This window comes from Coregonus clupeaformis, chromosome 16 (genome assembly GCF_020615455.1).
Source record: "Coregonus clupeaformis isolate EN_2021a chromosome 16, ASM2061545v1, whole genome shotgun sequence".
NCBI lineage: Eukaryota > Metazoa > Chordata > Actinopteri > Salmoniformes > Salmonidae > Coregonus > Coregonus clupeaformis.
Window position 1 is genome coordinate 1,049,828 of NC_059207.1, and position 26,589 is coordinate 1,076,416.

Below are 26,589 nucleotides of genomic sequence, written 5' to 3' on the forward strand. Positions count from 1 at the left end.
TCTATCCCCGCTTTCAATTTCTTGCCGTGCGCACACATGAACAATTGTTGGCGAGATGCTGACTTGAAGAGCCGGCCTTTAGCGACACAAAATTATTATTTAAAAACATTGTCGTGGTGACGCAAAGGTTTCAAATTAACAGTGAACCGGTAGGCTATAGAGAGATGCATGGGTAGTGCGTGTGTGCCTGGTGGTTATGCTACTAATGACAGCGGGATTCATTTATGCGAGCTTGCACTCGCCGCACCCGGACAGAGCCGCTGTAGAAGAAGATGCTGAATCGGCTGGGCGCTCGTGAGATAGGCTACCCCGGGTAGGCTATGTCTCCTTTTCAAATTTCACAAATGACTCCCTTGCTTCCGACAATAGAAGACGAAACATTGGCACAGCGTTGGGAATCGTTTATAATTACATTTTGCTGCTGGAAATAAATAGGCTGCCTGTCTAGAGAGCTGTGCATTGCTCCAACGGAGACATCAAGTTTGACAACTGTACCATCCAGACTACGATGAAGCAGGGTGCACGAGGCGTTAGAGCATTTGGTGTGGCTGGAGACATTATGTTACCGCATTTATCAATGGCATGACAATTTCACCACCCACAATGGAGGATAAATCCAACAAACTCATTTTGATTCCGATACTGGCCGTGGTCTTCTTGATGATAGGCTATCAGTACATTTGTCCAACCGGCAGTAACTCTTGTCGCTTCCTAACTGGGGAAAAGTTGAGTGGAATATTCCGCCAATATCACTCGGGGGACGACATTTACGCATACCAAGAAGGGCTGGACGAGGAGGGTGCCTCAAAAATTCTGTCCAAATTAAATTTGACTGACGGAGACCTTGAGCGACACGTGGACTTCAACATCAAAGGAGATGACGTTATAGTGTTCCTCCACATCCAGAAGACCGGTGGGACTACTTTCGGACGGCACCTTGTCAGAAACATTCACCTCGAGCAGCCCTGTGATTGTATGCCCGGACAGAAGAAATGTACCTGTCACCGCCCGGGCAAAGCGGAGTCCTGGCTTTTCTCCAGGTTTACTACTGGCTGGAGTTGTGGTCTGCATGCGGACTGGACCGAGCTCACTAACTGCGTGCCTGCAGTGATGAACAAGAAAGACAAGAAGGATGCTCAGAGGAACCGACGGTAAGGGGTCTCAATTTGATTATTGTTCCTGTACCTAATCAGAGCCTAAACTGTTTGTGGACAGGAGTGTGAGATGCAAGTGCACATTGACAGAATTAAATTCAGTGGTCAGATATGTTTGAAAGAATAATGTAGCCTATACTACATTTCTATAACAGAGGCTCAGAGGCTGCAAAGGGCAGGCTTTTGTTCCAACCCAGCATGAACACTGATTAAAAATCGTTATGATTTGTATTGAAATACTATGATTAGCCTCTCTTTTGAATAGAGCGTGCTAAAAGCTTGATTAAGAAGACAAGGAGCTTGACTAAAAATATGAACAATTTCCCCCCTCGCACTCATGTTCCTGTTGAAAATGAAATTGCACTTTTCTGAAAGCTTTAACAGGCAGTAGTTATCCTCACAGAGGGCTATATGACCCCTTACAATACATTTTTATAAACACATTATAAACTGAGTTATTCAATTTTGGGGTGGAAGCACTGAAACATTGTTTACATTTTTTTTTTTTTTCCGTTTTTAGTTTTGGGTTCTGCTTGACATTACAATAATTTAATCTTCTTGTCTTTTTATTGGTACATTTGTCCTCTTGTTGGTCCTGATCCCGTACTTCTTACTGTAGCTTTAGGATGTACCGTAACCATAGGGATAATACAAGTAGAGTACCGTAGATTATCCCCATGGTTTTATTGGTATCGAGTTAAAAGATATTCAATGATTATGAGGGTGTTATAAAATACCATAAAGACTGAGATAGTAGTGCACAGCTGAGATTGTAAAACCTAAAACTGGAAATCTGGTAACAATGCACGTAAGTATTGCAGAAATATGATCTGCTTGTATAAGAAGAATAAGCATGGAAATGAAACAGATCAAAAGATCAGACTAAAACCATGGTACTTGTCACGATCGTCGGTAAGAGATGAGGACCAAGGCGCAGCGTTGAATGCGAACATATTTATTTCTATAATGATCACACGATCAAAACAACAAAACGATGACGTGACAGTCAATGAACAAACACGAACAACTTGAAACAAGAACCCACAAAAACAAAGGGAAAAACCGACAGTTTAAATATGGCTCCCAATCAGAGACAACCAGCAAACAGCTGACACTCGTTGCCTCTGATTGGGAGTCACTCAGGCCAACATAGAAATAAAGTACATAGATCTACACACCCTGGCTCAACATAACAGTGTCCCCAGAGCCAGGGCGTGACAGTACCCCCCCCTAAAGGCGCGGACTCCGACCGCGCCAACTAAATACCACAGGGGAGGGACCGGGTGGGCACTCCGCCTTGGCGGCGGATCCGGCTCCGGGCATGATCCCCACTCGCTCTCTCTAACCCCCAAAGTACCCCCTGGTCCGGTCTGGCCCTGCTGACCGGAGCTGGACTGCACACTGGTGGAGCGGATTGCTCTAGCTCCGGCGTGAAGCAGCTGACCCGTGCTGAACCAGGCACCAGAGGAACAGGCACGGGCCGTGCCGGACTGACGACGCACACCACTGGCTTGGTGTGGGGAGCAGGAGCGGGCCGAACCGGGCTGACGAAACGCACCACTGACTTGGTGCGGGGAGCAGGAACGGACCGAGCCGGTTGACGGAGCGCACCACTGACTTGGTGCGGGAGCAGGAACGGGCCGAGCCGACTGACGACGTCACACCACTGGCTTGGGTGGGGAGCAGGAACGCCCGAGCCGGGCTGACGCAAACGCACCCCTGACTTGGTGCGGGGAACAGGAGCGGGCCGAACCGGGCTGACAAAGCGCACCACTGACTTGGTGCGGGGAGCAGGAACGGGCTGAGCCGGGCTGACGAAGCGCACCACTGACTTGGTGCGGGGAGCAGGAACGGGCCGAGCCGGGCTGACGAAGCGCACCACTGACTTGGTGCGGGGAGCAGGAACGGGCCGAGCCGGGCTGACGAAGCGCACCACTGACTTGGTGCGAGGGGCAGGAACAGGCCGGGCCGGGCTGGCGACGCGCACCGTAGGCTTGGTGCGGGGAGCAGGAACAGACCGGACCGTACTGGGGACACACACCACTGGCCCTACACCGGGATCTGGAACGGGCCGGACCGGACTGGTAACACACCCCAGTACCTCTCGCCGTGCCTCTACACCTTCCATCCCCTCTTCGACCAGTGGCCCCCGTAACCTGGCGGCCTCCTCTAAAAATTTTCTGGGGGTCTCTCTTCCCCGTGGGCCAGGCCTCTATCGTTCTCGCCCAACTCTCGCTCTTCTGCTTCCAACTCCAGCTATTCTGCTCTTCATTAGGCTTGACCCAGTCGAGACTCTTCCTCCACTGTTCCCAAGTCCACCCTTTCTGCTCTTCACTCGGCTTGACCCAGTCGAGGCTGCCACGGAGATCTGCTAGGGATTTCCCTGGCGATGGCTCCTCGACTCGCTGCTTGGTCCAGTTCAGGTGTGTTCTTCTGTCACGATCGTCGGTAAGAGATGAGGACCAAGGCGCAGCGTTGAATGCGAACATATTTATTTCTATAATGATCACACGATCAAAACAACAAAACGATGACGTGACAGTCAATGAACAAACACGAACAACTTGAAACAAGAACCCACAAAAACAAAGGGAAAAACCGACAGTTTAAATATGGCTCCCAATCAGAGACAACCAGCAAACAGCTGACACTCGTTGCCTCTGATTGGGAGTCACTCAGGCCAACATAGAAATAAAGTACATAGATCTACACACCCTGGCTCAACATAACAGTGTCCCCAGAGCCAGGGTGTGACAGTACTGGTTTGTTAAAGCTCCAATGCAGCCGTTTTAATCTCAATATCAAATAATTTCTGGGTAGCAATTAAGTAACTTACTTCGAAAAAAAGTTCTCAATTAAAATGGTAAAAGATCAACAAATATAGCTTGTTAGCAAAGAGCAATTTCTCAACAAAGAATTTGGGGAGGGGAAAACTGAAAACAAGCTGCTACTGGCAGAGAGGTTTGGAACTCTCTTTCTTATTGGTCTATTAACTTATTTGCCACCTGGTGATGTCACCAGGCAGGCCAAAATTCCATCCCACCAAAACAGGCTGAAATTTCAGGCGGCCTTTTCAAACAGCTCTTACAGTAAAGGCCACTATCATAATTTTCACAATTTCACAGTATTATTCCAACCTTATAGTGTGGAAATATATATATAAAATACTTGAAAAACATGTTTTTGACTGCACTGGGCCTTTAACATGGGAAATTGTGAGGTTGTCACTCTGAGAGTCTCCATGCCTATAGGCTAGCATGGAGCATCTATGGGGACATGATGGTCTTTAGTGCAGGCAGAACTGCCGTCTGTCTGTTGTTGCCCTCGGGTCAACTCACAGACACCCCATCATCTGGTCTCCCCAGGTCCAGGCTGTGCCAGGGCTGGTGCCAGGGCTCTGACAGCGTTAGAATTTCCAGCCAGTCCCCAGCCCCATGCAGCTCCAGAGCATGGGACGCTTCAGTCAGACTAACGTATGAAAGGTCACACCCATCACAGCAGATCCTGTCACATCAGACTACTTTCATTGGAGCACCCAGCGTGGGTGAATGTGGATGTATGTTCTTAACCAACATGATCAGGATTAGGCTCTGCCCTAATGCTAAAATCCATCCATTCAGCCATCCATTCATCCATTCATCCACCCATCAATCCAACCCTCCCTCCCTCCCTAACTTCCATCCTACTTTCAACATAATTTACCTTCACTTGACCAACCCCATCAGTGAGTCATGTGAGGTTACTGCCAATTACTAACAAGAGCACAGTGCCACAGAGTCCAGCATGACCTGCTGCTCACAGCAGAAACACACTGCTCCAACCTTAGAATCTGCTTCATTTGTCAGGCCTGCTCTTGCACGGCCAGCTGCAATGGTAGGAGAGAGAGAGAGAGAGAGAGAGAGAGGAGGCAAACCTCACTGTCTCACCCAAGTGGAAAGATAACATAATGACCTGTTCTGGGGTCAATTCCATCTCAGAACAATCAAATTGAAATTGCATTGAATCACCGGCTATGAACTGGAAAACTGCCCATTATCTTCGATGACAGTTTATTTTTTCTTCAATTAATTGAAAATGAATTGACATCAAACCCTGAGGCTGACGGACACGGCTTTTACTCAGAGCCTGTGAACATTAGCTAATGTGTTTCTTCCATAAAGAAACATCACTACTAGAATAGACAAAGATATTATTAGCGTTTTGCTTTGTTTTATAGGAGGAGAGATAAAACATCCTACCCTGGACCCACAGCAGCCCAGTAGTCTAATAATATGGGTTTTGCGCACAAAATCCAGTACACTTATGATTCAGCATTGTCTTCCTCCTCCTCCACGTTTCACTGGCACTGGGACCCAAAGCAGACCATGAGAAAATGAGAAAAAACCCATCTGGTGGCAAATTTCAGACATTAATCTTTTCCTGCACTTAAATCAATTTCTCATCCGTTAAATCCCTCAGCTCAAGATTCCCATCTGAAGAGAAGGCTGTTTTATGTAAGCTCCTCTCCCAGTTAGTTCAGAGGGTAGATTTAAATTCTAACTGTATTTACAGCGAATTTCACATGACTCTGTCACAACCCACTTCACAAACACACATAACAAGGAAGTCACATCAGATAGGATAAAAATGAATAAGAATAAATCAATAAAACTGATAATATATGATCAGAAGGTGATTATCAGAGGAGGTGTAGCCCCAGGTGTATTCATTTACAGCAGATGTCTCACACTCCGAGGTGTGTGTGATCCAGACACACACACACACACACACACACACACACACACACACACACACACACACACACACACACACACACACACACACACACACACACACACACACACACACACACACACACACACACACACAGAGAGAGCTCGGAGCATGCTCTTCACACATCATTAGACACAGCATCCTGGTTCTGACACTTGTTTACCCTTTTTTGTCTTTGCAGAAGGCAAGAGTGAGAGAGAGAGAGAGAGAGGTATGATTTCCTACCTTAAGTAGCCAATTTGGTATAAGGTCATTCTGTCATTAGTGTGTTCTCTCTGTAGTTTCTATAGACCTGGAATTAACTAGACCAGGGTTTCCCAAACTCGGTCCCGGGGCCTCCCAGGGGTGTACGTTTGGGGTTTTTGCTCTAGCACGACACAGCTGATTCAAATAATCAAAGCTTGATGAAGAGTTGATTATTTGAATCAGCTGTGTAGTGCTAAGACAAAAACAAAAATGTGCAACCATGGGAGGCCCCAGGACCCTGAACCATTTAGCTATTATTTTCCGTAGAAGTTGGTCAATTGTGCATATGCCTTCATAAAGTACTTTCTCCCAACAATTGACTGAGAAGTCTCTCAAAAACCGAATGTGTCATTGGTTTGGATCATATTCCAAAATGTATCAGTCCCTAATCAGAACATGTGGAAAGGTAACATATTCCATTGCAACATAATGTAATGTACTCTGCAGAGGTATTCAGGGGATAGTGGTAATCTCCACACTCCTTAAAGGAGATTAGGGATGGCCACAGAGACATCGTTTTATCATCTGGAGGCAGATTAAGGAGCAGATTCCGATTTATACACAAACCTGTCGTTCTTCATGTGTATGTATAACACCTCACTAAAGCCCCGGATACAAGCCTGTTTCTACTTGTTCCTCTCCCCTCACCTTTTCTGTCTTATCAACAAGTGTTTTGAGTACACAGGTTTCATGACAGAGATTCTGTGTGAGTGATATTACAGTAACAGCTGTGTGTGTGTGTGTGTGAGCGTGTGTGTGTGTGTGTGTGTGTATGTGTGTGTGTGTGTGTGAGGGGAGTGCTGCATGAAGCTCACCCAAGACAACCCAGAGGATTGGCAAGCACTTATTTAGAAGAAAAAAACTGCTAAGATTAACATGTCAAGCTCAATTCATGACTAAAAATACTAACACGCTAGGTTAGAGTATTCGAGTATTAGCATGCCATTGGCTGTGTCCAATAATTTGTAAATAGTTTTGTTTGACTCCGAATTTCTCGAATATAAGGTCATTTGAAAGAGTGACATAACAGGACTGTTTTCATGTCTCCATACTAAGTTCCTTTCTGAGAAGCAATCAGGACATACGCATAAGTGACATGTGATAGCATTGTTACCTGTTTGGCTAGCCGTGTCTGTAGACCTATTCTGTGGTGTCATGTGTTACTGTATGTAGTTCCATAAGCAGTACATGGTCTTTCTGATAACTGTTAAAGAGAAAGGTGACACGCTAACTACAATCCTGACAGGCTGCTGTGCTCCTGACTTGTATAGTTTATCTTTAGGAAATGTCCAAGTCTTTGCAACAAAAGCAGGTTTTTGCTGTCAATTGAGAAATACGTGCTGCTGTGTGCTGGGGGGGAAGTGAAGGGTGAAATGCATTGTGGTCCAAGTAACCCACTGGAGAGTCCATTATTCTTTGGATTTGTTTTCGAATTCTTTGTGGGTCTGTGTTATCTCTCTCCCTTTCCCTCTCTCTCTCACACACACACACACACACACACACACACACAAACACACACACACACACTACCCAAGATCTACCCAGTAAATCTCTCATTTTACTACACTGTCTCCACACCAGTATCCCTGGGGCTTTCCTGTAGCTCCCAAAATAGCATCCCAGATCTGAGACCATCAGAGCCACAGTGTTAGCCCTCTCTCTCTCTCTCTCTCTCTCTCTCTCTCTCTCTCTCTCTCTCTCTCTCTCTCTCTCTCTCTCTCTCGCTCTCTCTCTCTCTCGCTCTCTCTCTCTCTCTCTCTCTCTCTCTCTCTCTCTCTCTCTCTCTCTCTCTCTCTCTCTCTCTCTCTCTCTCTCTCTCTCTCTCTCTCTCTCTGGATCTCTGTGCCGTATCGAGTAACATGCCCTCTCTGCCTGTTCTCCTGTGGGCTTGTAATGGACTGCATGTTGTACTGTGGATGTGCAGTATGTGTGTGGGCATTTGTGTGTGTGCGTGTGTGTGTGTGTGTGCCTGTGTGTGTGTGTGTGTGTGCCTGTGTGTGTGTGCCTGTGTGTGTGTGTGTGTGTGTGTGTGTGTGCGTGCATGTGCCTGTGTGTGTGTGTGCGCGTGCGAGCACTGTAGAAAGGTATTCTCTTATCACCTCATGTAATAACTGGCAGAGAATTCCAGTAGAGGAAGTGATCTGATCAGTCACATCAACTAATTGCTCAATTAATATGCAAAACTCTATTTAGTCCAACAGCATCAGCCAAACGAGTGGTGTTAAGTTATCACAGCATCTCTAAAGGAAAAATGATTTCACACACAGCTGTTCACTCTTGGCTAGCACGTAGCATCTTTCACTGCTTTAAATGAGTGTTGCATCAGCATTCACGCTTCATCTGTAGAGAGAGACTATATACGCCGTCGAACAGGAGAGAGTGAAGAAGTGATGTGATTGGTCCCTAATACATGGTGACAGTCAAATGGCACCCTATTCCCTACATAGTGCACTACTTTTGACCAGGGCCCATAGTGCTCTGGTTAAAACTAGTACCCTTTAGGGAATAGGGTGACATTTGGGACGTAACCACTGAGAGAGATACACTACCAGTCCCATTCTGCCTAGTGTGAGCTCTGATGTTACTTGATGCTCTGCATCAAACATTCTTCGTGGGGACTTAGTGAGCTCAGTAGTCATAATTGGGGCTAGTTATATTTTTTTACCTGACCAAGATGATCTCTGGGCTCTAGTCATAACCGTCCATTGAGAGGGTATCTGTCTGGCATGGCAGGTTTGCAGCGATTTGGGTCTTATTACAAGTTAATTACCCCAACAACACCTTCCAATCCTGGAACTGGCTTGAGCAGCATTCAGTCATTTAACAAAATCAATCTCACACTAGAGTAAATGGATCTGTTCACTCCCACACTTGGCTGTACGGGCCGGGGACAGACAGAGTGCTGGGAGTGTGAATGGACAAGAGGTCAGTCTGACCCATAGAACTAGAATGAATTTCATTCTATTTCTATGATCTAACCTTACTCTAGCTCAGTTGGTAGAGCATGGCGCTTGCAACGCCAGGGTTGTGGGTTCGTTTCCCACGGGGGGCCAGTATGAAAATGTATGCACTCACTAACTGTAAGTCGCTCTGGATAAGAGCGTCTGCTAAATGACTAAAATCTAAATCTACAGACAGCTCAGGCATGTCTTTCAACTCCTGTGGAGTTGTCCTCCCTGCAGTCTCTAAGAAGGGGCTTTGTATATATAGTATCTATGCCCTTTTTACCCGTCTCTTACCATATCATTCTCTGCCTCTTTTTTGTCACTTCTCCCTCTCCTTCTCCCCCTGTCTTTGTCTTTTTCTTAGACTCTGTGGTGCAGCGAGGGGTTATAAGGCAGAGCTCCAGCGCTGTGTTGTGTTGTTGTGTCTGTGTGTCTCCCTGTCCCTCTCTGCCTCTTCTTCTGTAACTTTCTCTCTCTCTCTCTCTCTCTCTCTCTCTCTCTCTCTCTCTCTCTCTCTCTCTCTCTCTCTCTCTCTCTCTCTCTCTCTCTCTCTCTCTCTCTCTCTCTCTCTCTCTCTCTCTCTCTCTCTCTCTCTCTCTCTCTCTCTCAGTGAGGGTTCATTACAGTTTTTCTCAATTGCTAAAACACTAAAACCCATTGGCTGAACAAAGTTCTCAGTTGCCTGGACTCTTTTAGCTAATTATGCAGTCTGTTGTCAATACCTTAAACCATTTCACATGGTAAAACACAATTTGCAGATCTCACTTAGACTTTTCAGCAAAACTCTAAACACATTCTCATTCTCAAAACACATTCTGCACTCTAATGCACATGTCATCCATACTGGTAAACACAAGTGGCAACAATCAAATACAAATAGAGAACACGTCATTGATTGAACACAACCACTCAAAATTGATTTAACCTGTTTCAAATGATGCGACACAACCAATATAAGGCAGTTCAGAGAGCAAACAGGTTGTTGAAGGTGGGAAGGAGAAAGTCTGAGAATGGATAGAAGAAACAATGTGAGAGGGCGAGGACGAGTGCGTATGCGAGGTGGGCGACGAGGAGGAAGAGGAGGAGGGCAAGAAAGAGGAAGAGGAGGACGAAGACAAAGAGGAAGACAAAGAGTGGAAATATCTGATGAAATTTGAGCAACAGTCATAGACGATGTTATGTTCTTGTCCATGGACTGACAATGAGGGAAGCAGGACTTAGAGTGCAATCCAATTTGAGCCGATTTTCTGTGTCCACCATAGTGGAGAAGAGAACAGGTACAGTACACTACTGTATTTTTGTAATTGCAAATTTACTGTACTACACTATATGCAGCTGTTTCAATAGACATTTGTAAAGTTAATCACTGTATGTATTGTACTGCATGAATATGTTTTGTAACTGCAGAACTACTTTTTGTAGAATTGCAAGGCTGCCACATGCAGGTGGAAGGACAGCTATATTCACTCGGGAGCAAGAGGCCATTATAGTTGGCATGGTCCTTCAAGATAATGCAATACGACTCAGAGAAATCCAGGAATGAGTGATACAAGACAACACACACTTCCAGGGAATCGACAGTGTGAGCATTTCCACAATTGACCGTGTCCTCCATCGTAACAGGATGAAGCACATTGATCACGTTTACTCCTTTGATTTTTGTCGCTTTTAGTATTGTATACTGTAGTACAGTGCATTGTAGGGTGTATACTGTACAATGGAGAAATTGTATGGCCCTGAACATTGTGCTTTCCATTTGTTAACAGTACTGACTGCTCAATAGATTTTGACTGGTTGCAGGTTCATATCAATAAAGAACAAGAATTACAGTATCACAGAGACAAAGGACAAGTTTGTGAGATGCAGGGCACAGTACTGTAAAAATAGGGGTACAAGGAGGAGGAAGAACAAAAAACTAAATTGCAAAGAGCAAAGCAGAGTAGTAATTTCTGATCAATTTTGAGCTACTATGATAGAACATGTTTTCGTTCATCAAAAGTCAATGACGGAAAAATATGAAATTTGTTTTGAGATTAAAAATGTACTTCTCCCTGAGAACTGTATGTTTTGAAGAATGTGTTTTCTATTTTTCGGTGTATCATTTACTGACTGCTTGAGAGTGTATATCATTTTGATCATTTTGTTTATGATTTGAGAGCAGTGTTTGATTTTGAACACAGGTAAAACTGTTTTGAGGCGAATGTTTCATTTTACGAGAGGAGTCAGAGGTTTTGTAAATAGTGCTTGAAGATGAGGTTTTGTGCTTAATGTTTTCAGGAAATGGAGCAAGGTTTCAGAAATTGTGTTTTAGCAATTGAGAAAAACTGTAAGCAGATCTCCAGACCAGACTGTGGAGGATATCTCCTACAGTCTGGCTGCTGGCAGTAGTCACACAGCTCCACATGGCTCTGGCTCAATGGACACACTGATGATCTGAATCCCATCTGATCATTTCCCACACTAATATAACACCCATGCTGACGTTCTAATATTCTGAAATAAATGTTTAGGCTATGTGATTTTATATGTTATGTTCAGTTCCCTGTTTTGACAATCTTTCAGGCCCCTACAGTAAGTATTGAACGAATCTGCCACTAAGTATAGTAACAATACCAGTGGTTGGTTAGTTGGTTAATGGTTCATGGTAAATGGTTAATTGTTGGTTAGTGATCAGTTGGTTAGTGGTTAGCCCTGATATGTCTTCATTCGCATCTCTCTCTATCTTACTAGTTCTTGTCTAACACCATTGGCCTGCTGCCTCTACCAATCACAACGTGCTTGATACAAACACGACACTCGGCATGGTTAAAGGACACAACCTCCATTTCCTACAGGAAATTCCCCCCTCCTGCCGGGGGGCTGGGGAGATGGAGGTCACACACTCACACCCTCTGGGTCTCCTGCAGGGAAACTAATTCACACACCAGAAAGAGGTGTTGGAGAGTGTTTGAGGGTGTTAAGGTTGGGAATAGGACAACCGATTGGGTTATTGTGAAGATGGAAAATTGGAACGCCTCGTGTAGCCTATGTGGGTGAATGTACTGTAGCTTCAGTGTGGTGTTAGTGACACCTTTGAATTGGATTTGCACTGGTTGTGTGGTACACTCCTCGAGAACCATCAACACCCTAGCTTCAGTGTCAAGTAGAAACATCCACCTCTTTCAAACCTCTTATCTACCTGTATCACACAATATGGCAGAAGTAAGGGTAGGGTAAGAAGTACCAGGTCAGGCAACTGTGATTTATGAAAATGTCTGATGGACTTATACACCTCATTGGATTGGAATCACAGACAGTAGTCTCAGTTTGGTCAAACTTCCTATAGGGGGATTTAGTGCACAGACTTACAACAGTCAACACAGCAGGAGAGTAAGAGATGGCGCTGCAGTGGATAGCAGCTGTCTTACGGGCTCCTGACCAATTCTGCTTTGTTGTGTGTTTTTTTACGCTGATCGTAACTTTCTTTGTACATAACGCCATCATTTCCTATGACCGAAAACAGCTTCTGGACATCAGAACAGCGACCACTAACCTCGATTTGGATGACAATTTATACTTCAATGAGTTGGCAGCTCTGGACTTGCTGCTTACTCCGGACCAGGCGCTAATCCCTGGGACTCGAGAAAGAGGAAGTGACAGCGCAAGACAGGCAGATGAGCCGCCATCCTGACGAGATTATGTTGACGAGCAAATAAACCGCCTCTACCCTCTGTTCTATTGGCGAACGTGCAGTCACTAGAGAACAAGCTGACGAACTGTAATATTCTATGTTTCTCAGAGTTGTGGCTGAACAAGGACATGGGTAAGACGAAGGGGGAAGGGGAGTGTCTCTTTGTTAACAACAGCTGGTGCATGATCTTTAATGTTAAGGAGTCTCACGTTTTTGTTTGCCTGAGTTAGAATACCTCATGATAATCTGCAGACCATACTATTTACCAAGAGAGTTTTCATCTATATTTTTCATAGCTATCTATTTGCCACCACAAACCGATGCTGTCACTAAGACTGCACTCAACGAGCTGTATAGGGCCAAAAGCAAACAAGAAAATTTACATACAGAGGCGGTGCTTCTCGTGGCTGGTGATTTTAATGCAGGGAAACATAAATTAGCTTTACTTAATGTTAACCAGCATGTCACCTGTGCAACTAGATGCAACAAAACTCTACATCACCTTTACTCCACACACAGAAATGCGTACAAGGCTCTCCCCCGCCCTACCTTTGGCAAATCTGACCAAAACTATCCTCCAGATTCCTGCTTACAAGCAAAAACTCAAACAGGAAGTACCAGTGATGCGCTCAATACAGAAGTGGTCCGATGAAGCAGATGCTAAGCTACAAGACTGTTTCCCTAGCACAGACTGGAATATGTTCCGGGATTCATCTAATAACATTGAGGAGTTTACCACATTGGTCACCGCCTTCATTAGTAAGTGTATCGACGACGTCGTCCCCACAGTGACCGTACGTACATATCCCAACCTGAACCCATGGATTACAGGCAACATTCGCACTGAGCTAAAGGCTAGAGCTGCCGCTTTGAAGAAGCAGGACTCAAATCCGGAAGCTTATAAGCAATCCGGCTACGACCTCAGACAAACCATTAAACAGGTGAAGCGTCAATACAGGACTAAGATCGAATCTTACTAAGCCGGCTCTGACGCTCGTCGGATGTGGCAGGTTTTGCAAACTATCACAGATTACGAAGGTAAACCAAGCCACGAGCTGCCCAGTGACGCGAGCCTACCAGATGACCAAAATTACTTCTATGTTCGCTTTGAGGCAAGCAACACTGAACTAGTTTTGTCACGATACCATAATTTTGACGTCAATACTAGGTTTAGTATTACAATACCCGATACCATCACGACACTCGATACCAAAACGATACCAAAATGATCCCACAGCAAAAAAAGAAGGCATATTAACCAATACCACAGAATGGCACCTGATCCAGACAGATAAACTCAGCTACTGCTCTGTTAAATCGTTGGGCATCTTTTGAGTGCATTACTTTTATATCAACATATTTCAGAGACAGCCATGTATGCATTAATGAATCAATTATACAATCATACAATCAATTAGACATTTTTTTGTTTACCAATCTAACTACATAATGGTAATAATTCATTTGAATGGTAAATCTCTGTTGATAAACTCGGTAAGTCAAGATGTAGCCTATCCACAATACAGGTGAATGCATGAGAATTTTCTTGGTAAATATTGATCCCATGTTCCTCATTTCCTCTACGGCGTGAGTTCCTTGAAAGCCTAAGCAAGTGAGGGGGAGGTGAGGGGAGGCAAGGGGGAGACAGCAAGAGTGTCAAGTTCGCCCCACACACTCAGGGAAATCAATGAGAGGCTGTCTGCACTGCAGCTGAAGGAGACTTGGAGATCAGGCCATAAGAGGGGCATACACATAGAAATAGAATTCTATTTCTATGGGAATACAAGGTGTTTCAACAACTATTGCTCCTGTTTTAAGTGTCCCATCCATTCATTTAAGGTAGATCAGCTTAATATTGCAGATAGATTGTAACTTCCATCAATGTAATTGTCTGCATCACTTCCAATTCCCCATGTTTTTTATATATATATTCCCCTTTATTACTTTCCAACCCCGCCACCCTTTCCCTACTTGGGGTAAACTAGTGAACAACAATGCTTAGGCCTCTACTTCCAGCTTATACTTACTAAATTTTATGGACACAGTCAATTTTACAGTAATTACATTTTGTTTGTTTTTTTCTTCTGAACTTCCTCTACTCTCAACCTCTCCGATCATTTTCATGATATCCATCCAATTTGCTTCTATATCCCATATCTTTCTAACTGTGATCTTTCCCAAAAGCTCCCAACATACAACCTATATACTTATTATGGACACAGTATGCTTACATTATTAGTTATGTTGTTATTATTTTGTTGTTAGTTGTTATTAGTCCAATCCTTCAGCTCCATTCAACACCTCCCATCTACAGTGGAGAAAAAAAGTATTTAGTCAGCCACCAATTGTGCAAGTTCTCCCACTTAAAAAGATGAGAGAGGCCTGTAATTTTCATCATAGGTACACGTCAACTATGACAGACAAAATGAGGAAAAGAAATCCAGAAAATCACATTGTAGGATTTTTTATGAATTTATTTGCAAATTATGGTGGAAAATAAGTATTTGGTCAATAACAAAAGTTTCTCAATACTTTGTTGTATACCCTTTGTTGGCAATGACACAGGTCAAACGTTTTCTGTAAGTCTTCACAAGGTTTTCACACACTGTTGCTGGTATTTTGGCCCATTCCTCCATGCAGATCTCCTCTAGAGCAGTGATGTTTTGGGGCTGTCGCTGGGCAACACGGACTTTCAACTCCCTCCAAAGATTTTCTATGGGGTTGAGATCTGGAGACTGGCTAGGCCACTCCAGGACCTTGAAATGCTTCTTACGAAGCCACTCCTTCGTTGCCCGGGCGGTGTGTTTGGGATCATTGTCATGCTGAAAGACCCAGCCACGTTTCATCTTCAATGCCCTTGCTGATGGAAGGAGGTTTTCACTCAAAATCTCACGATACATGGCCCCATTCATTCTTTCCTTTACACGGATCAGTCGTCCTGGTCCCTTTGCAGAAAAACAGCCCCAAAGCATGATGTTTCCACCCCCCATGCTTCACAGTAGGTATGGTGTTCTTTGGATGCAACTCAGCATTCTTTGTCCTCCAAACACGACGAGTTGAGTTTTTACCAAAAAGTTCTATTTTGGTTTCATCTGACCATATGACATTCTCCCAATCCTCTTCTGGATCATCCAAATGCACTCTAGCAAACTTCAGACGGGCCTGGACATGTACTGGCTTAAGCAGGGGGACACGTCTGGCACTGCAGGATTTGAGTCCCTGGTGGCGTAGTGTGTTACTGATGGTAGGCTTTGTTACTTTGGTCCCAGCTCTCTGCAGGTCATTCACTAGGTCCTCCCTTGTGATTCTGGGATTTTTGCTCACCGTTCTTGTGATCATTTTGACCCCACGGGGTGAGATCTTGCATGGAGCCCCAGATCGAGGGAGATTATCAGTGGTCTTGTATGTCTTCCATTTCCTAATAATTGCTCCCGCAGTTGATTTCTTCAAACCAAGATGCTTACCTATTGCAGATTCAGTCTTCCCAGCCTGGTGCAGGTCTACAATGTTGTTTCTGGTGTCCTTTGACAGCTCTTTGGTCTTGGCCATAGTGGAGTTTGGAGTGTGACTGTTTGAGGTTGTGAACAGGTGTCTTTTATACTGATAACAAGTTCAAACAGGTGCCATTACAGTTTTTGCCCATTGCTTACACACTAAAACCGAATGCTTAGACCAAAGCCTCAATACCTAAACTTCTTGTAGCATACCTTGAACACAGTGTAACCATAGCTTAAACACAATGTCAACTTTGCACTTTGTTTGCAATTCTGTAACACACTTATTGCGAAACACTACACACGTTTTCTTACATTAGACACTTTGTTCAAAAACGAAATCACCTGTTATCATTGGGAAAACACTCTGTTCAAAATGCAAAACTCATCTGGCAATTGTATGCACTTACATACACACCTGAAAACACTTGCACAGAAAACAGAACACCAGCCAGTCTGAGCCTTAGCACTACAAATAGGCCTCAGGTAAGCCATTTTTAGAACTTTGCAAGCATGGAGGCAATGAGAGTCAGAGTAAGAGGAGGACGAAGAGAGAGAGGAGTCGGATGAGGAAGAGGACGTGGAAGAGGACGAGGACCAGTGCGGAGACGTATATCAGATGACATCAGGGCTACTCTGGTGGACCATGTGATAAATCATGGCCTGTCCATGAGGGAGGCTGGGCAAAGAGTCCACCCTAACCTCAGTCGCTACACAGTAGCATCGATAAAAAGGACATTCCGACTGGAGAACAGGTATATCTTCAAGGTTCTACTCCAGACTGTACCTACTGTATGTGTCACATGATTCTGTATCATATTACAGTATTACTGTACTAACTATACTATACAAAAATGGGTAGTGCTGTGAAGTACTGTATATTTAAAGGAATACCATTGTGATGTTGCAGTACTGTGTACAGTTTGAAAGTACAGTATGTGAAAAATAACCAATAACCAATGACATCTTGTGGTGGCATTTTCTACAGAATGGTTGGACGACCTCCTCAAGGTGGAAGGGAAACGGCTCTTCACTCAACAACAAGAGCTTGCCATCTTTGAAAAGGTGCGAGAAAATAATGCAATCCAACTTTGAGAGGAACAGTGTCAGGGTCAAGGATCTGCGCCATGATTATGTGCAGGTATGTGTCACTTTACTTTACAAACTATATATTGTGATGTGGGTTTATGCTGCCACCTGCCCTGCCTGTAGCTTGTAGTTTTTGTCTATACTCACCCAACCCAGCCCCTACTTATGTGAAAATATAGACATTGTAGTTACTGTATGTGTTTTCAGTAACACTATTCAATATTTTCTGTTACAGACAGTTCTGGAGTTTGATGCCGCCGAACTGCCGCATGAGTTCATCTACGTGGATGAGGCAGGCTTCAATCTGGCCAAAACCAGGCGTCGGGCCGTAACGTAGTTGGACAAAGGGCTGTTGTAAATGTCCCTGGGCAGCGTGGGGGAAATATCACCTTGTGTGCTGCAATTAGTGTCCAAGGAGTCCTGCATCATCATGCCACTCTAGGTCCCTACAATACAGGACAGATCATTGCATTTTTCCCCAATAGCAATTTAACCAGTAATTGTTTAGTTTTTTTACTTGTTTTGTTGCTAAATTTGATGTTAAGAATTTCTGTAAGAACGTTTGTTTTTTTGTAAAAACTTTTTTGTAAATACTGTTTGATTACTGCAGAAATTCTACTTTTGAGTTTTACAGAAGACAATGACAATAATATGACAATAAAAATTGAAACACAAAGACTGCAGTGTTTTATATAAAGCCCATCAGTGTGTTGCTGCTGATATGAAAGAGTCATTCAAATGTTGCTTGTGTGTATGGTTTTGTTGCAAGAATTTCATTTTTAGAAAGGAGTGTTAAGTTTTGATTGCAGTATTTCATTTTGGCATATATCTGAGTTGTTAATCTCCAAGTGCTATGTCTGATTGGCTTGTGTGTTAAGTTTTGACATAATGAGCCAAATTCTGCAAAAAGTGTGTAAGCAATAGGCAAAAACTGTAATACAGGTAACGAGTGGAGGACAGAGGAGCCTCTTAAAGAAGAAGTTACAGGTCTGTGAGATCCAGAAATCTTGCTTGTTTGTAGGTGACCAAATACTTATTTTCCACCATAATTTGCAAATAAATTCATTACAAATCCTACAATGTGATTTTCTGGATATTTTTTCCTCAATTTGTCTGTCATAGTTGACGTTTACCTATGATCAAAATTACAGGCCTCTCTCATCTTTTTAAGTGGGAGAACTTGCACAATTGGTGGCTGACTAAATATTTTTTCCCCCCACTGTATCTCTTAACACCATCCATATAGGATTTCTATTTGCCATAGATATTTCAACTGTACTGTGATGTTTTACAAAAATGAACCTTTGAACCTCTGAACCTTTCTATTCTCATTGTTTCTACAGATTGTGAATTAAAAATAAACATTTTTGCTAAAAGTATTATTATATTATTGATCGATTGACTATGACTTTTCAGATCACCCAGTAATGCTATCTGCAAGGTTAGCTCCAGGTAAATATTGCAATCCTTTAGCCATTCCTGGACCTGTGTCCAAAAACAAGCTACAAATGGACAGTACCAAAACAAATGATCTAATGATTCTGTCTCTTCGCAGAAAAATCTGCAGAGCTGGGAAGATTGTATCCCCCATATAAATAACATTATATTGGTAGCAAGAATTTTATATAATAATTTAAATTGAAAGATTCTAATTTTTTAATCCATTCATTTAAGTTAGTCATTGAGTGCTTTGTCTGATATATCAGCATGCTGTTTTCTTAGAGTTGTATTTTTGTATGATATGAGTTTGGGTCCAAGTATCTTCCTGACTATCCTGGTCCCAAGTACCCATAACACCCTCTGTTTCCCTCAGACATTTCTAAACTAGAGAAATGTGTCAAAAAGGTCAGCAGACACTGCAGACACTATATAGTTTACTAAAGGCCAGTGGATACAACTCTAGCCCTGTTTAATGTCATAAGCCAACTTCTCCCATTTCGTTTTTTTATCTTTGACCAATTATCTTTATTCAACCATCCATCAGACAGACACTGGGAGTCCTGGCAGGGCAGTATTGAGTGCTTGTCCAGAGTGCTCAGAGTGTTTCTATGCACTGTTGAAATGGTCAGTTATGAATGATTGAGAGGCACTCATCTTATTAGGGTGGATAGAGGCCTCTCTCTGCCACTGGGTCGGACTGTAGACATTGGATGCATCCGAATTGGCACCCTATTCCCTATACAATGCACTACTTTTGATCAAGGCCCATAGGGCACAGCCATTGCATTGAACATGCCAGAAGATGAGGAGGGGTGTTCTTCTGAATGAAAATGATTATGTAGTTATTATTATTATTATTATTATTGAATTACATTGTTGCTCATTTACTTACTTGCCCTATATATCTTGGTTGACTATTTTATCTCAATAAATATGAGTGACTGCATGGTTATAAAGATTAAACGATAGCAGCTTCTTACAATACATGTTCATATTCCTTGTTGCAACACAACTTGAATTGAAGTTACACAGGGATTTTGTGAGAGCAACACAGAGAGGAGCTGGGCTAATTTGCCTGCACTTCTCTGATTGAGCCCTGTGGGAATAGTAGTTTGTTTCTCAATGAAGTCATCAGAAAGAATCAGTCCTCCTCTCCTCCTTCACTAATAGCATCAGAGTTGTCTCATTACATTATGGAAAGCCAATAGAAATCACAGATATTCACTAGAGGAGCAGCAACCCGCTACAGCTGTTTAAACAGTGGGAGGGAGTTGTAGTGTAGACGCTGATCTAAGGTCAGGGTTAAAGTATGGATTTGAGGATGGTAAGCTATATCTGTCCATCTGCCTGCAGTGTTCAACCTTTTACTGCAGTGGCCTGAATAAGGGTCACACAGAGTGTTTCTTGGTAGTCTTAAATAAATCTACTTTGAGACCAACGTATACACACATGGTTATGGTCTTTAAAAAGAAGACACCTGTACCATGTCAGATATAGAGTTGAAATGTATTACATTTTGAGTTTGCATCCCAATATTACACTTTATATACATCATGGAATACTGAAAAATATAAAAACCGTTTGACAGAAACCCATCAGATTTTCTGTGTTAAAAAAAAGAAGAATGTTTATTAATTATGAAATTATGAAAAATATGAATAACATTCCACCCATGAGGCCACTAGGTCATTTGACTGCAGGAAAGGGCTACATGTGATGACAATGTTTAGTTGGTATGATGTCCCATTTTAGTTTGGTAGAAATGATTGGAAACCATTGTTGGTGACTCATCCAATGTGGCTGCCAGCTAAACTGTCGTAGCCGGCCGCGACCGGGAGACCCATTGGGCGGCGCACAATTGGCCAAGCGTCGTCCAGGGTAGGGGAGGGAATGGCCGGCAGGGATGTAGCTCAGTTGGTAGAGCATGGTGTTTGCAAAGCCAGGGTTGTGGGTTCGAGTCCCACGGTGGGCCAGTATGAAAAATAAAAAAAGAATGCATGCACTCACTAACTGTAAGTCGCTCTGGATAAGAGCGTCTGCTAAATAATGTAAACTCTCTTTTTGTCACCATGTGCAGGTGGACCCTAAGCAGTGTTTGAGTGTCATTTATAAGGGACCATAATATATGTATGTAGCATACAGAGTATATACTATTTGGCGTTAAACAGTTTTGAGGACAGTTTCACATTTTCAACTTGTATTATTGAGATTTAATTTCCTTCTAAAGATGACTGGCACTAACACAGTAAAGCCAGCCCTCAGGCTCTGGTCAGCTTCAAGTGATTGGAGTTCTATCCGTGCTGTAGAAATGAAACAAGTATACTGAACAAAATATAAACGCAACATGCAACAATTTCAACAATTTAACTGAGTTACAGTTCATATAAGGAAACCAGTCAATTGAAATATATTCATTAGGCCCTAATCTATAGATTTCACATGAGTGGGCAGGGGCGCAGCCATGGGTGGGCCTGGGAGGGAATAGGCCCACCCACTGTGGAGCCCAGCCAATCAGAAGGACTTTATTACAGACAGAAATACTCAATTTCATCAGCTGTCCCGGTGGCTGGTCTAAGAGGATCCCGCAGGTGAAGAAGCTGGATGTGGAGGTCCTGGGCTGGCATGGTTACACGTGGTCTGCGGTTGTGAGGCCGGTTGGACTTACTGCCAAATTCTCTAAAACGACGTTGGAGGCGGCTTATGGTAGAGAAATGAACATTCAATTCTCTGACAACAGCTCTGGTGGACATTCCTGCAGTCAGCATGCCAATTGCACGCTCCCTCAAAACTTGAGACATCTGTGGCATTGTGTTTTGTGTCAAAACTGCACATTTTAGAGTGGCCTTTGATTGTCCCTAGCACAAGGTGCACCTGTGTAATGACCATGCTGTTTAAACAGCTTTTTGATATGCCACACCTGTCAGGTGGATGGATTATCTTAGCAAATGAGAAATGCTCACTAACAGGGATGTAAACAAATTTGTGCACAAATTTGAAGAGAAATAAGCTTTTTGTGCATATGGAATATGTTAGCAGCCCAGATGTATGATCTTAATTGGACCAGTATTGTCACAGCAGAATAATCCTGCAGCAACAGGATTTGAACGTTTAGTCCATAATGTTGGTTGAACAGGGGTTTGGCTATTAGCTGGTCAAAATTAGGTTACATGAAAAGTTAAATACTGTTAATATAACCTTGTGTTAGTGCGGGTTTTCAGTGAATTTCTGTAAATCACAAAGCTCATCTGCATTTCCTGCGGAGCAGGAAAATTCTCAGCAACAAAAGAGTGATCAAATAAAGATCCTACATCTATATGTGATTGAGGTCTAAAATGTCCTCTTCCCAGAAACAGTGTGTAGGCAGCAGCTCTGGGAGTGTGTCCATCTCTCTGTACAGCTCTGGGAGTGTGTGTCCATCTCTCTGTACAGCTCTGGGAGTGTGTCCATCTCTCTGTACAGCTCTGGGAGTGTGTGTCCATCTCTCTGTACAGCTCTGGGAGTGTGTGTCCATCGCTCTGTATAGCTCTGGGAATGTGTGTCCATCTCTCTGTACAGCTCTGGGTGTGTGTGTCCATCTCTCTGTACAGCTCTGGGGAGTGTGTGTCCATCTCTCTGTACAGCTCTGGGAGTGTGTCCATCTCTCCCCACACTCTCAGTGTATCAAAGCTGCCAGTTTAATTCATTTACAGCCTGTGCCGTGGTCAGATATCCATTACGGCTTGGAGTGTGTGTGTGCATGTTTGTGAGTCTGTGTGTATGTGTGTGTGTGTGTGTGTGTGTTTGCGTGTGCGCAAGCTCGCGCGTGTGTCATGAGCAAAGACTTTGTTAGGATCTATTTCTGCTGACACATTAAAATCTCGGTCGATGGTAGTCTGCCACCTGACAATAATCTCCTAATTACCTTTGAGGGTGGTGTGTGTCCCTCGCACCAAAAGGTCAACAGTCAGACGGTTCTTTAAATGGCAGTTACAGAGCCATTATTACCACTTCAGTGGTGCAGACTGACATTTAACTTTTCTTAATTGGCCCTAAGTTTTGGTAGAAATCAATATTTGTTCATCAATATAGAGACAACATCTGACATACTCTGACTACTCAACGCCATTGCTCACCATTGAGAAAATCCTGTTCAAGCAATTCCGTTTCTGTTCAGGCAAAATTTAAGCAATTCAGTGTTGACTATGGTATCTATCTTATAAAGTGTCTGTTCCTTCTCCATCAACTATTCACATCTGATTCATAATGTACAAGTGAATGCTTTGTGATGCTTTGTCTCCTCTGGCAGTCTCAACTGTTTTCCTACCCACTTCTCATGGGCCATGAAACATTCATAAGGTATAAATCTCTAGCAGCTTACAGGTAAGAATCTCTAAGTGAAAACAAGGAGCAGCTGTGTTTGAAACAGTCTGACTCCATACAAGATGTTTATTCTGCCGTATAGCTGCAGCTTTCAAGGTTTTAGTCTTGATCTTAATTCTCAAACTCCCATCGCTACCTGTGAGGGGGGCTACTATTTCTTCCAGTGCCCAAAACGGTTCCCCTACTTTATTTGACTACAGGAAAATGTAGAAAATACTGCAGTGTGGGTTGATCTGTATTAGAAGAAGTGATTCTATATACATAGTAGGGGATCTCTCTGACTAAACTCTCATCTTTAGCCTATATTCCCCATTTTGATTTAGAAGGAACCCTCTAGAGATTGGATGTTCGATAAGTTGATAATTTTCTGAAAAAGTACAGTAAAGCGCAATGAAACAGGCTACTTAAATGTAGCTATTTGTTATGTAGTGAAAGGAAGGTACCAAGGTATGAATATTCAGGAGATAGGGAGGCCTAGCAATAAGATGAGAAATATCTCTTCACTATTATTCCGCATTAGAAATGAGATAGCCCACTGTGCTCTCAGCTCATTAGGATCACTGTTTAGAGAGAGCATTATTAGAGTTTCCTATCTTCTAAAGCTGGCTATTTTTAAATGTGAGAAATATGATATTTTCTTCACTCTTTTCATCAACCCATTTCCACCTTTTTTTTTCTCTCACGTGGTCAAATAATTATAGCTCATTGCCACCATCTATCTCATCAGTGAGTGTTAGATAGAGGGAGTGAAAGTGAAAGACGTGTGCCAGTCTCACTCTCTCAAACTCTCCCAGTTCTGTCATTACAGATTGGAGGAATTGTATTGAAACTAACGTCTCTTTCTGTCTTTGCTGCTGCAGGAACTTCTACTACATCACCATGCTGAGGGACCCTGTCTCCCGCTACCTGAGCGAGTGGAAGCACGTGCAACGCGGCGCCACCTGGAAGACAGCCCTGCACATGTGTGACGGCCGCTCTCCCACCCAGGACGAACTGCCCGCCTGCTACAGTGGCGACGACTGGACCGGGGTCACCCTGACCAACTTCATGGACTGCCCGTCCAACCTGGCCAACAACCGGCAGGTCCGCATGCTGGCCGACCTCAGCCTGGTGGGCTGCTACAACGTCTCCTCCTTTACCGCCGGCGCCGAACGGGAGCGCGGCCGCGTCCTACTAGCCAGCGCCAAGAACAACCTCCGCAACATGGCCTTCTACGGCCTGACCGAGTTCCAGCGCAAGACGCAGTACCTGTTTGAGCGGACGTTCGGCCTGCGCTTCATCCAGGCTTTCACGCAGATCAACAGCACGCGGGCAGCCAGCGTGGGGGTGGGGGAGGGGGCTCTGCGGCGGCGCATCGAGGGGCTCAACGCCCTGGACATGGAGCTGTACGAGTACGCCAAGGAGCTGTTCCTCCGGAGGTACCAGTACAGCCGCCAGACACAGCACCGGGAGCAGAGGCTGAGGAGGAGGCAGGAGAGGCAGGAGGAGAGGGAGCGGCTACATCAGCACAGAGCCCCCATCTCCAAATCCAGGAGGGAGGAGGAGGAGAGGGAGATAGAGGGGGAGGAGGTGGGAGGTGTGGCCACCACAGAGGACTACAGCAGCCAGGTGGTGAGATGGTGAGGCGTAACACCCATGCTAGGACTAGTACTTCCTGTCAGTTTCGCTCTCTCTCTCTCTCTCTCTCTCTCTCTCGCTCCCTCTCTCTCTCTCTCTGCCTTGGGCTGCCCAATGGTGTCTTAATCTTTCAGATGGGTGTATTTATTATTACTATGTATTATGATGTGGTCAACTTTTGTTTCTTCTCATGCAGAGTTTATTGTGTCTGTCCTTCAAAGTAAGTGAACAACTCTAGGGTGTCAAATGGACATTCAACAAGATTTTATCAGAATCTCCATGGGACTGTACATAATCAAAATGAGCGCCTCAGGATTCTTTAAAAGTAATGTGGTTCGCTTAGGGTTGCAAAGGGAGGGTATATTAACAGAAACTTTCGAAGTGTACCAGTAAACTACCAGAATTTTGATAGCTTTCTTTTTGTATTTTACCAGATGACATCTACTGGCCATTTTGGGTACTTCATATTATCACAGGTGTCTGTAATAATCTATGGCCCTCTATTTGGCCTTATCACATGTAAAATGTATAAAATGAAATAAGATGATTCTAAAATAAGAAATTGAATGGAAAACCTGTAAAATATTATCCTGATATAAACCATCAACTTGAATACCATTGGTGTTTAATATGAGGGTTTCAGCATTAAACACCTTTATATATTTTTACACACTTTTATTTATTTTACTATCTCTTTGTTGTAAATGTTTTGGCGCCAAACTGGTGACAGTTGTGAAAAAAAGTCAATAGTTGGAAGAGTTGTAGTGTTAAATGAAAAATAATGCCATTCTTGATTAGATGCTTTTTTTTCTCATTAATTAGGCTATTTTCTCTTGAACCAGTCACAGATATAAAAAATGTATACATATATGAATATCTAGCTTTTTAAGTTATTCGAGTAAATGACCAAAGTTACCATAGATGACATGTTAATTACTGAAAACTCCGGTAACTTTGGTGAATTACCGGTAGCTTTGCAACCTAGGTTCTCTCTCTGGACTTGCTCATGATATCTACAGTAAGATATGATAGTAATAACACAATAAATGATTCATTAACCACCCTCCCATACTTTGGTTATTTAGGACAGGACTTGTATTAGTTTACCTTGTAAGTTTGCTTTCCAACTATGAGTTAATATGTACAGTATGATGGTATTCAACACATTCACCTGTAGGAAAGCTGTTCAATAAATGTACGCAGCATACCACTGATTTCCAAGCTTTCCAAAACATGTCCTTTTTTCTGCCCTGTTCACATTGTGAACAAAGAACAATGACATCCACTTCTCTTTGCACGCTTTCCCTGTCAAATCCACACACACACACGCACGCACGCACACACACACACACACAAACACGCACACGTAGACACACACACACACACACACACTCACTGTATGATGGAACTCTAGAAATAAACTCCGGGGGGGGGACACAATAGGCTGGCTGTCTGAACCAATTAATGCTCTCTTACATCATGGTGGTGTAGAGCAGCCTTTAGCCATTAGTTGTGGTTACAGGCAGTTCAGGGTGAAACGGAGTGTTTAAAGTGCGATTGAGCTTGACTCCAACGCAGCACAATAAAGAGTAGGCTATCTTAATGCCTTTCTCCTTCATCTGGGTACATAGTCACACCAGGGAGGCTGGAGAGAGTATGTGATGTGATGAAGAGAGAACAGAACCAGTGATCTATGTATGGAGGAGGAGGAGGAGGGAGAGGAGGAGGAGGGAGAGGAGGAGGAGGAAGTCAGTGTGTTCTTACCCCAAAATAGCCTCTTTTCAGCCCAGCTGCAGTTCTCA

At 43.6% G+C, this 26,589-nt stretch overlaps 1 protein-coding gene across 1 annotated transcript; it reads left to right on the top strand.

Moving 5' to 3' along the window:
• On the top strand, positions 1-26,001 carry hs6st3a (heparan sulfate 6-O-sulfotransferase 3a). The gene is made up of 2 exons (XM_041872547.2): positions 1-1,151; positions 24,031-26,001. The coding sequence occupies exons 1-2, from the start codon at positions 583-585 to the stop codon at positions 24,791-24,793; spliced, it is 1,332 nt and encodes a 443-aa protein (XP_041728481.1). The 5' UTR covers positions 1-582; the 3' UTR covers positions 24,794-26,001.
• The last annotated feature ends 588 nt before the right edge of the window (positions 26,002-26,589 follow it).